Source organism: Humulus lupulus, chromosome 5, assembly GCF_963169125.1.
Source record: "Humulus lupulus chromosome 5, drHumLupu1.1, whole genome shotgun sequence".
Taxonomy (NCBI): Eukaryota; Viridiplantae; Streptophyta; class Magnoliopsida; order Rosales; family Cannabaceae; genus Humulus; species Humulus lupulus.
In genome coordinates this window covers 189,570,865-189,582,518 of record NC_084797.1, presented here as the reverse complement: position 1 = coordinate 189,582,518, position 11,654 = coordinate 189,570,865, and the positions used below count along the sequence as shown (strand labels likewise).

General features: G+C 41.8%; 1 protein-coding gene across 1 annotated transcript; it reads right to left on the bottom strand.

Annotated features, from left to right (window-relative positions):
- Positions 1–9,590: 9,590 nt before the first annotated feature.
- On the bottom strand, positions 9,591–10,592 carry LOC133779783 (uncharacterized). Its single transcript, XM_062219695.1, has one exon. It carries the CDS (start codon positions 10,590–10,592, stop codon positions 9,591–9,593), a length of 1,002 nt encoding a protein of 333 aa, XP_062075679.1.
- Between the last annotated feature and the right edge of the window lie 1,062 nt (positions 10,593–11,654).

The following is an 11,654-nucleotide window of genomic DNA, read 5'->3' as shown; positions in this document are numbered from 1 at the left end:
TAAACCTATCTCTGAAATAGAATAATCCTTAGCCACTCTAGCTAGGACATTCCCTTTAACCTCCTGCAACTGCGCATCATCCAACTGACCCTCTCTCTTATCTTTTCCAGGAAGGTAGACTGTAAAGTAATATTGAGCAACTGACCCACAACCAGTTCCATCCTCGCCCTGGTCATCTCTTCCGACAATTCTTTCAATATCTGCTTTGAACTAAATAGTTGTCTTGGGCCTCTCCGGCTCAACGCATCTACCACTACATTGGCTTTCCCTGGGTGGTAAAGGATGTCACTGTCATAGTCCTTCACCAATTCCAGCCAACGTCTCTGTCTTATGTTCAAGTCCTTCTGGGTGAAGAAATATTTTAAACTCTTATGATCAGTGTATATCTCGCACTTTTCTCCATATAAGTAATATCGCCAAACCATCAGTGCGAATACCACTGCTGCCAGTTATAAATCATGAGTAGGATATCGTTGCTCATATTCCTCCAACTGCCATGACGCATAGGAAATAACCTTCTCATTCTGTATCAATACGCATCCCAACCCCAATCTAAATGCATCACAATACACTACAACCTTTCCTCCCTCCGAAGGAAGACTCAACACATAAGCAGTAATCAACCGTCGCTTCAGTTTCTGGAAGCTACCCTCACACTTGTCTAACCAAGCGAACTTCAGATTCTTCCATGTTAATTATATCATCAGTGCGACAATCTTCAAAAATCATTCCACGAACTGTCTGTAATAACCTGCTAATCCAAGGAATCTTCTAACTTCCAAGGCATTCCTTGGCCTCAGCCAATCTCTAACTGCCTCAACCTTGGCCGAATCTACCTTAATCCAATCTCCACTAACAATATGTCCAAGGAATGTCACTTCTGGTAGCCAGAACTCACACTTTTTAAACTTGGCATACAACCTATGCTCTCTCAATCTCTGTAATACCTGTCAGAGATGCTGTTTGTGCTCTGCCTCTAAACTGGAGTAAACTAAGATGTCGTCGATGAAGATAATCACAAACTTATCCAAGAAGTCCTTGAAGACCCTATTCATCAAATCCATAAATGCTACTGCGAGATTAGTCAAACCAAACGACATGACCAAGAACTCATAATGCCCATACCTCACACAAAAGACCATCTTCAGAATATCCTCGTCCTTGATCCTGAGCTCGTGATAACAAGATTGAAGATCAATCTTTGAGAATACCGTCTTTCCTTGCAGCTGGTTGAACATGTCATTAATCCTTGGTGGGTACTTGTTCTTGATGGTCAACTTGTTCAACTCCTTATAGCCTGTACACATTCTGAGAGTCCTGTCCTTCTTCTTCGCAAATAAAACTGGAGAACCCCATGGAGAGAAGTTGGGTCTGATAAACCCAAAATCTAGACGCTCCTACAACTGTATCTTCAACTCTTTTAACTCTGTCGGAGCCATCCTATATGGTGCCCTCGACACTAGATATGTACCCGACGCTAACTCGATGATGAACTGAATCTCCCTGTGCGGTAGTAGTCATGGTAAATCCTCAGGAAACACATCAAAGAACTAGCATACCAATCTAGTCCCTCCCAGCCCCACTGGCATAACTCTAGTGGTATCCACTGCACTGGCTAGAAAACTTATACAACCTCCTTGTAACATGTCCCTAGTCCTTAATGTTGATATCATGGTAATGCGAGATCCATGCACGGCTCCCATGAAAATAAAGGGATCCTCACCCTCAGGCTTAAAGGTCACCATCTTCTTCCTGCAATCTATAGTTGCCCCATATTTGACTAGCCAATCCATTCCCAAAATCATATCAAAATTATCCATACTCAACTCAATCAAATCTACTGATAGTTCCCTACTGTCCACCATCACTGATAGTGCTCTAATCCATCTCCTAGAAACTATCAACTCTCCTATAAGCAGTATAGTCCCAAACCCCGCAGTATAATACTCACTTGGTCTACATAATCTACCAATTACCTTACTAGAAACAAACGAATGTGTACAACCAGAGTCAACTAATACAGTATATGATGAGCCTGCACTAGAAAGCTGACCTGTCACTACCGAGGGACTAGCCCCAGCCTCTGCTTGCGTCAAGGTGAACACTCGAGCTAGAGCCAAGTTTTCCATCTTCCTTAGTTCCTCCTTTTTCAGTGTCGGGCAATCTTTCTTAAGGTGCCCAAACACCCTACACAAGTAACAAGATTTTGCCCGACATTCGCCCGAATGGCACTTCCTGGATCTTGTGCACTCTTGATAACTTCTCCATGTCTCACTGCCTCCCTGGCGGTAGCCCTGAACACCCCTGCCCCTCCTATCAGGACCAGTAGTGGTCGAGGTGTCAGGGGTCTTCCTCTTTTGATCACAGGGGCCTCCGCCCCTACCACACCCTGTATATGGAAGTGCTGCCCTACGAACATCCCGTCTCGCAGTGTTCTCTCTCCAGATCTTATTCTCTGCCTCCTCAGCAGTAAGAGCCTTCTCAATAGCCTTGGCAGAATTCATCTCCTCAGGTACTGATGTTATCCTCACATCACGGGCTATCATAGCATTAAGACCTTGAATGAACCTGTCTTTTCTAGCCGCATCTGTAGGCACTAAGTCTGGTGCAAACATTGCTAGCCTATCAAACTTCAGGGCATACTCCGTAACTATCGTGCTTCCTTGTACCAACCCCATAAACTCATTCAGCTTTGCTTCCCTAATGACAATGTTGTAATACTTCTGGTTGAACAGATCTCTAAACCCATTCCAGCTCAAAGTAGAAACATCTCGAGTCTGTGATGACACCTCCCACCAAATACAAGCATCCTCTCTAAGTATATAGGTGGCACAAGCCACCCTGTCATTACCTTCCACCCTCATAAAGTGCAGGATGGAAGTTGTTGACCATGATTTTGGCCAACTGCGAGTAGACGCAAAAATGACAATAAACCTTGAATAGAAAGTAAATAACACACGTAATTTTTATAGTGGTTCAACCCCAATTTGTTGGTAATAGCCTAATCCCCTTGGAGTTGTGATATATTTAGTCCACACTTAAGATCAGATGAACTTGAGCCAAATGAGTTTCTTAAGTGTAAGTAGAAAAATACAAAGTTTCTCTCTCTAGAGAATACAAGCTTTATCTCTCTAAGCTCTCAGAAAATGCCCCCAACAATGCCCGAAGTAACAGTCCCAAAGTCTCAAAATGATTCGTCCTCCTAAATGATGCCATGAGCCATTTATTTATAGGCTCATGGATCGTACCTAAGAAATATCCCGTTTTAATGGGGTTTTTGGTTGTTTCAACCAACTTTCATTAATAAATAATAAACAAATTTAAATTACAACTTTTGGGATATTTGAGAGATTCTCGCGGTAGTTACGGATGACTCTAACTGAAGTCATTACCGAAACTTTGTTGAAGAGTCACTGGGCTGAGTTTCTGATCTGTTCGGTCGGCCAACTCCACTCCCTGAAGTGAGACTAGTCGACTATATCACCCTTCCAGTTAGGCAAAACATCTTCATAAGCTGTCTGGCCAGATAAACCTGATTCCTAAAGTGACTGGTCTGCCAAAACACTTTACTGATCGGATAACACTATTCTCTGATGTGACTGGTCGGCCAAAACACATGATTGGTCGGCCAAGACACATTACTGAAGTGACTGGTTGGATTACACTATTTTCTGAAGTGACTGGTCGGACATAATTTTTTACTGGTCGGCCAATAACCTTACTGTCGGACAGAAACTTTACTTGGTCGATCAAATTACTTCTGGACCAGATAAATCTATTTCCTGACCAGTAATATCACAACTTCGTATGTCAACATCCAACATTTACACTTCTTAAGTCAACACATTTATTGACTATTAATGTGTCATTCACTACCATGCATTGCCACTTGTCATTTTCGATTGCCACGTCATTGAACAAAATTTTGGGGATAACATTTTCCCCCCAAGTTTATTATATGATTTTCTCATATGATAAACTTTTTCTTTAGCTGATAGTTATTCACGTCGTCCAAAAGCTTCCACTTGGTCAGTAACTTTCACTTTTGAGGTAAACCCACGATGAACTTTTCTCTCCATAAAAATGGTAGTTATCAGTTTCCCATTGCCATTGCTCTTTCGGGTTCATGGCTATAGGATGAGCATTTATGTTATCTTGAAGCTTGTTGAACTCTTTAAATTCCACTTTTTGATCTTGTTGTAGTACCCATGAGTAGGAAAACATGTTTGTGCCCCATGCTCTTGAGATTTGTTGTCTCCTCAGATCCTCTAGCCGATCAGTCATTTCCTTGGCCCCTTGAATACGTGTGTGGCTAATAAGATAGGCCTAGCTCCTCGGTCCCTTCTCAACTCCTCGAAAATTTCTTAGCCGATCGGGACACACACCCATATCTTCGAACCGCTAGGACACACCATATCCGCTGGGTCACAGGCCTAGCTACTCGGATGCATGCCTAGCCACTCAGACACCACACTGCATATATGCCCAACCTCTCGGACATGTAGCCTCGGATGTGCCAAGCTCCTTGGGAATGCCTCATCCACTCGGCATACCTGGCTTCTCGGCACGCGGCTCCTTGGATGCTTGGACACGGAGCCCCTTGGATGGCCAGCCATTCGGATAGCCTCCTCCAGCTGCTCGGACACGGAGCTCATCAGATGGCCAGCCTCGGACACGTATCCTCTCGGATGCGCACCCCCCTTGGCATGCCTGGCTCCTCAGATGCGCATCCGCTCTTGGCGTGCCCCTCGGACACACAGACTGCTCTTAAGTCCTCGGGCTTGTACAAAATCTTTATGGTTCATGCATTTAGGCACCAAAATTTTCTCGTTATTTTTGTTGCTCTCATACATTTTTATTCGGGCAATAAAATATTTTTACTGCTCAAAGAAAATATTTTGTTGGGTAGTAATTTTTACTGCAAAGAAAAAATATTTTACTAGGTAGTAAATATTTTTACTGCTCAGAGAAATTTTTTTACTGGGTAGTAAATATTTTTACTTCTCAGAGAATTTTTTTTACTTGGTAGTAAATATTTGTTCTTTGCATTCATTTGTTCGTGTTTGTTTACTCCAGGGGCTCATCACTGTTAGTCATGCTCAACGCCGAGCAGTAGACTATAAGGAGTTGGTCAAGGTCTTGAATGATCAATTGGTGGAAGCCCAGACCAAGATTGAAAGTCTGAGAAAAATATCCAAGGAAAGACTGAGCAGGCTGAGAAAACAATTGCTGACTGAGATAGATCGTTGAAGGAGTTAGTTGATGAGAACAACAAGCAATTCTAGGCCAATAAGACATTGACCGACCAGCAGATATGGAAGCTAAACAAGCCTCTCAACCTAGATGTTCTCTTAGAAGAGGTAAGGGCGGGAGAGCTTGCCAAATGAGAGGCAAAGGCCGCCGAGGAGGCAACTAATCTAGCTGACACTGTGCCTGCCTCTCCTGCTCTATCATTCTAACCAGAGGAGGTTCTAGATGCTGACGATGGTGTTGACCAGCCAGGGACTTGTTTACCTGAACAGTAGACATTCATAGCCAACCTGAGAGCTTCCTGTCCAACAACAGAGTTTTCTACTCGACCAGTGATACATGCTCAACCAACCATGGAAGTTGTATCTGCTCTCCGGACCAAGAAAACTTTACACCTGACCAGCTGAACATTGTATCTGGCTAGTAGTGTACTCTTTTTTCTTATACTTTTGTGAAGACAACTGATGCTTAGCAGCTTCGATATTTTTCTCGTAACGCCGAGCTGTTGGCATTTATACTTTACTTTTCTTTCCTAACTTGAAACATTCTAAGTCTTTTTAGACTTAAAACATTCTAAGTCTTTTTAGTCTTAAAAAATTATAAGTTTTTTTGTGAATAGTAAAGTCACTCTGATGTATGTCTTATATTTTCGCATGAGTACTTAGTTTTCGAACTTAGAAATTCTAGACATTTCATAAGTCCATACTAAGTATACTTTCTCACACTCTGATTGCTCTAACATTTTATGAGCATAATGTTTATTGTCACACGAATATCTGCTTCTAACTTGAAATTTTAAAAAATTCCAAGTTACTTAAGCTTTGTCAAACAAGTTACCTTAATGGCCTTTTTGGACTTTGAAAATTTACAAGTCAGCCTAAAAATAGATATCTTAACTCGTGCTCTTATTGTCTGTGTTAAATTATATACCAGCATACCCCATGTGCCCCCCAAGTGATCGAAGGTTGAAAGATTCTTGGTCACTTGCTACTTGACCAAATCTATTCGAGCAGTTAATTACTTGTGAAAAACATAGAATAGATGGAAAATATTTGAGCAGTTGAACACTGCTTGAACGTACCGACTAGTTGAACACTGTCCGATTTTACCGACTAGTTGAACACTGTTTGGATAATTATACACATGCACATTTGTAGCAAGGATCGACCACGCTGCGCATAGTCTCTTTTATTACTCGTAAATAAAAAAAGGCCAAAACGTGTCTAATAACGAGTCTTAAACAACAAAAATTGTTCCAAAATAGATAACTGGTCAGCAAATAACCAGCTCATAAACCAAATTTAAATAACAAGTTAAACAACTTGAAATTAAGCTACCACTCTGAAAGAAGTATTTAGTAATAATATATCCTCAGATGCTCGCCATTCAAGTGGTTTCTGATCAAGCTCCGTTCATCCAATATGATCCTAGCACTCCAGCTCATGTCAAAGAATCTGCGCATACCTCTCCCTTGCTTTGTTATTATCCTCAGCCAAGTGTGGACCTCCACATATAGTGTCTAAGGTAAAGTCCACAGGCCCGAGTTGCAAGGGTAGAGATCTTTGTCGTTTGAACCCAGGATTGTTGCTACCTCCTTCTGCTTGGGGTGTCTCTGCGCGGTACTTTTTCAACTTGCTTGACCGGAGAAGAAATTATATCTCGTCCTTGAGCTGATTGTATTCATTCGTGTCGTGACCATAATCTCCATGGAAACGAAAAAAGTTATTCATGTCTCTCTTACTCATCTCTTTTCTGATGGGTGGAGGTTTCTTATAGGGAACCTCTTCATGACTAGCAAGATATATTTCTGCTCGGCTAGTCGAGAGAGTTGTGTAATTAGTGAACTGAGGCTCATACTTGGTTGGCTTTTCATTTGAACTTGACTTAGCCTTCTTTTCTTCATGGTGGTCAGACCCGTTATTCCCACGTTTCTTTCCACCATTCTGACTGTTTCCACCATTCTTAGGAGGATCAGCCGATCTGCCCAAATTGTTTATGCCATTCTCCTCTTTCTCGATTGCATTATCAAATTTCATATACTTGTCCGCTCGGTCAAGTAATTGTTGAAGTGTTGAAATTGGATTGCTATGTATACTAACCCACAAAGGGCTCCGATAAGTTATCCCACAGGATGTGGCAACCATCCTCCCCTTGTCTCCTACAGTAGTTGCTCTATTGGCTTCTCTCATGAATCTCTGTATATAATTCTTCAAAGACTCATCTTTTCCTTGTTGATATCTGCCAAGTGGTTGGCATAAACTGGTGGAGTCCGGGCAGCGCTGAATTGTCTATAAAACTCCTTCCTGAATGTTTCCCAAGTGGTGATGGAATTTGGTTTAAACTTCCAATACCACTCCTGGGCAGTATCTTACAATGTAGTAGGGAAAACTCTACACCGATAATCGTCACTTACCCCGAGCAGTTCCATCTAGTCCTCAAATTTCCCAACATGTCTGATGGGATCCACCTTTTCTGTATATACTGGCAGCACCGGTGCTTTATATTTTGCTGGCGGCTGGGCTGCTCTCATCAGAGAACAAAATGGACTACCACTTCTGTGGTATACAACATTCATTCTGAAAGGTTGTTTTGAAAAACCTTGAAATGCAGCCGCTAACGCATCAAGCTGGGCTTGGATGGCGGGGACCGTCGGGGGCTCAAGGTCTTGACCGCCTGGTCGGGCATTTCTATCAAGCACACTGTCATCAAGTATTTCTACTTGACTGGTAGGGCGATTCAGATCTCACCCTTCGACCGGGACGGTCCTTCTCTTGTCACTGAGAACATCCCTTAGATCCTTTTGGGAAGTGCATCTTCCTAACCGATCAAACATTGTGCTATTAGATTTTTCAGATGGCTTACTGTGCGGGGCTTCCTCTTTCCCACTACGCTGCTGGCCAAGATGTAGTGGAGGATTTTCAGTACGTCCTAGGCAGTCTTTTCCTCCTTGCTGGTCAGTGCCTTCCTTTTCTTTTTCTTTTGACCGGTCGGTCTGATGACTGTCCCCCTCGTCTTGACCATGTCCATATTTGTAGCTAGGAGTTTTTTTTATCTCGAGGAGTCCTGGTCTGATCATGCCTGGGTGGAGTCTTCTTACTGGCTGACCGGTGACTCCCTGATCTAGAAGTTTATGATCGGTGGCTCCTAGAGGGGGCTTTAGAGTTCTCCCTCTACGTCAAGGCAGTTCTGGATCGGACCCCATCATCCTCCCGATCAGGGGGGTTACTCCTGCTTCTATCCGGTCCTCAAGAATTGGCTCTGTTAGTGGTCCTCTGACCAGCATTATTATTTCTTGCTCCCTTGGTGGCTGCTTGTGCCGTGACTTGACCATTGGCTTGGGCTAATAGGGTAGCTGCTTCTAGAGCAAGTGCTGCTTCACGATGTCTCTGGTTGACTTCCTCCTTCGTTGTCTAATCTCTTCGCTTCTGGCCTCCATATCGCGCCTTTGTTGATCTAACGCAGCTTTCTTCTTGGCCATCTCTTCAGCAAAAGACTCCTATCGGATGATAAATTGCATCATCTCCTCCTGGAAAGCCCGTATGGCCTCCTTGAGTTGTTCGACTTTTGGAGTTGTCTCCTTGAGAAAGATTCGGGGCTCAGTCTCAGGGTTCTTAGGTCCAGGACCTTCTGCTCAAGCAGGCTCTTTTGATGTACCTAGCTTTTTGGAGGCCATGCTAGTATTCTTGGGAGCCATATTGGTAGGATAGCAGTGTATCTCTTCTATTCAGGCTGTCAATGAAAGCACCAAAAATGTTGACCACGATTTTGCCCAACTGTGAGTAGACGCAAAAACGACAATAAACCTTGAATAGAAAGTAAATAACACACGTAATTTTTATAGTGGTTCAGCCCCAATTTGTTGGTAATAGCCTAATCCACTTAGAGTTGTGATATATTTAGCCTACACTTAAGATCAGATGAACTTGAGCCAATTGAGTTTCTTAAGTGTAAGTAGAAAAATACAGAGTTTCTCTCTCTAGAGAATATAAGCTTTATCTCTCTAAGCTCTCAAAAAATGCCCCCAAGAATGCCCCAAGTAACAGTCCCAAAGTCTCAAAATGATCCGTCCTCCTAAATGATGCCATGAGCCATTTATTTATAGGCTCATGGATCGTACATGAGAAATATCCCGTTTTGACGGGGCTTTTGGTTGTTTCAACCAACTTTCATTAATAAATAATAAACAAATTTAAATTACAACAATATAGCTATTACTCAAAGAAATGTCCAACTGCTCTACATATTTCACCACCAATATCCAGCCATAAAACCTTGAAAAAAGCAGAACCAAACCCATGTGCACCCGGGGATTTGATGATGGGAATGCTAAAAACTGCATCTCAAATTTCCGTGTGAGAGAAAGGTTTCAAAAGATTATGATACTGGTCAATCGAATGTTTGGTTCCCATCTCCAGACATTGCATATTTATCTTCTTAGTAGCTGAACTAGGACTACCCATAAAGCTTCTAAAGTGATCCAAAAAATGAGAAACCACATCAGGAAAGTTATCAACCACCCTACCATGTTCAGGTATGTAAGTAGCAATTCTATTCTCTTCCTTACGCTTTTTTAAACAAGCATGAAAATAAGAGGTATTCATATCACCCTTCCTTAACCAAGTAATTTTGCTTCTTTGATCAAAGAAGCTATGATACATTTGCTCCTGAGTAGTGAAAGCTTCAGCAGCAGCCTTGGCTTTCTCTTGAAAATGAAGGTCTCGGGGATGTTTCTGAGCTTGGAATAGAGCTTCCTGGTATTGATCCTTTGCCACATGATATTGCACTCCTATGTCTCCAATATGGTCCTTATTAAATCTCTTCAATTTATGTTTCAGCCGCATAGTCTTCAAATAGATAGCCTTCAAACCAGTCCCATTAATCGGCTTCCTCCAACTATTCAAAGCCACCTCTTTGAAATCTTTATGATCTGTCCAAAAGTTATAAAACTGAAACAGCTTAACTCCCAGATTCTCCATGGCCATAGTAGAAACAGTACAGGAGCAATGGTCAAAGACAGTTTCCCAACGAAAAATAGTTGTTGAGTTAGGAAAAAAATCCAGCCAATCCTCATTAGCAAAGACATGGTCTATCTTAGAGTAGATACGAGCAGGCCCATCTTGATCATTAGTCCAAGTAAAAAAAGAACCAGTACTTTTAAGCGAATCCACTTGATTCCCAGCAAGCCACTGAGAAGAATCCAACAATTCTAATTTGGACATAGGTTTACCTCCATATCTATCCTTAGTAGTAAATATGACATTAAAATCTCCCAAGATAACCCAAGAAGTGGCAGGAAGAGTAAGCTTAGGTAAACTATGCCATAACCTCTTCCATTCCTCCATTGTATTGAGCCCTAAACTATGCCATAACCTCAGGAATTTTTCCTGATGAGCTTCATAATACTACTCTTTCCTTAGTCCATAAATCTGACAATCCTTCTCGGGCTGTGGACTACAGGACAATTGCTTGTTGTTCTACCATTTACAAGTGTATTTCAAAGCTGTTATGTTCCCGTTTGGCCATGGTCCTTCCTGATCTGGTTCAACTAAATTAGGGTGCTTTAGTTCAAGGTAGATCAATTGCTCATAATATCTTGATATTCCAAGATCTTATCAAGAATTATGGGAGAACTTCTACCTCGCCTAGATGTGCCATTAAAATTTACTTAAGTAAAGTGTATGACACAATCGACTGGTGGTTTCTTGAGGATCTCCTAAAGTCTCTGTGTTTTCCTATGAGATTTATAGGCTGGATTATGACATGCTTAAAAAACACATCGTATTCCTTGCTTATGAATGGAAGGGTTCAAGGCAGTTTTAAGGGTGAGAAGGGGCTGCGTTAAGGGGATCCTATGTCGTCGCTTTTGTTTGTTTTAATCATGGAATATCTTACTCGGAGTTTTCAATTGGCAGCTCAAGATTCTGTATTCAGGTTTCATCCTATGTGTAAAAGTCTCAAACTTCTTAGTTTATGCTTTGCAGATGACTTGATCTTATTTTGTAAAGGGTCTTTTTCTGTTGTTCGAGTGCTCACAGTAGCTCTTGAGGAGTTTAGTTCTGCTACAGGGCTCCATATTAATACTAAAAAATCACACATTTTCTTTGGGGGAGTTTCTGCAGCTGATTGACAGACCATAACTGCTGAGATACAACTTACGGAAGGGACATTTCCTCTTAAATATCTAGGTGTTCCTATGAGACCAACTAAATGGAAGCATGAAGATTGTGATATTATCATCCAAAAAATCAAAATGTGGTTACATACTTGGGCTAGTAGGCATTTATCATTTGCTGGCCGTATACAGCTTATTCATTCAGTTCTATTTGGGCTGCGGAATTACTGGATGAGCATTTTTGTGCTTCCCCAAAGTATTATTAAGGAAGTTGAAAAACTTTGTCATGGCT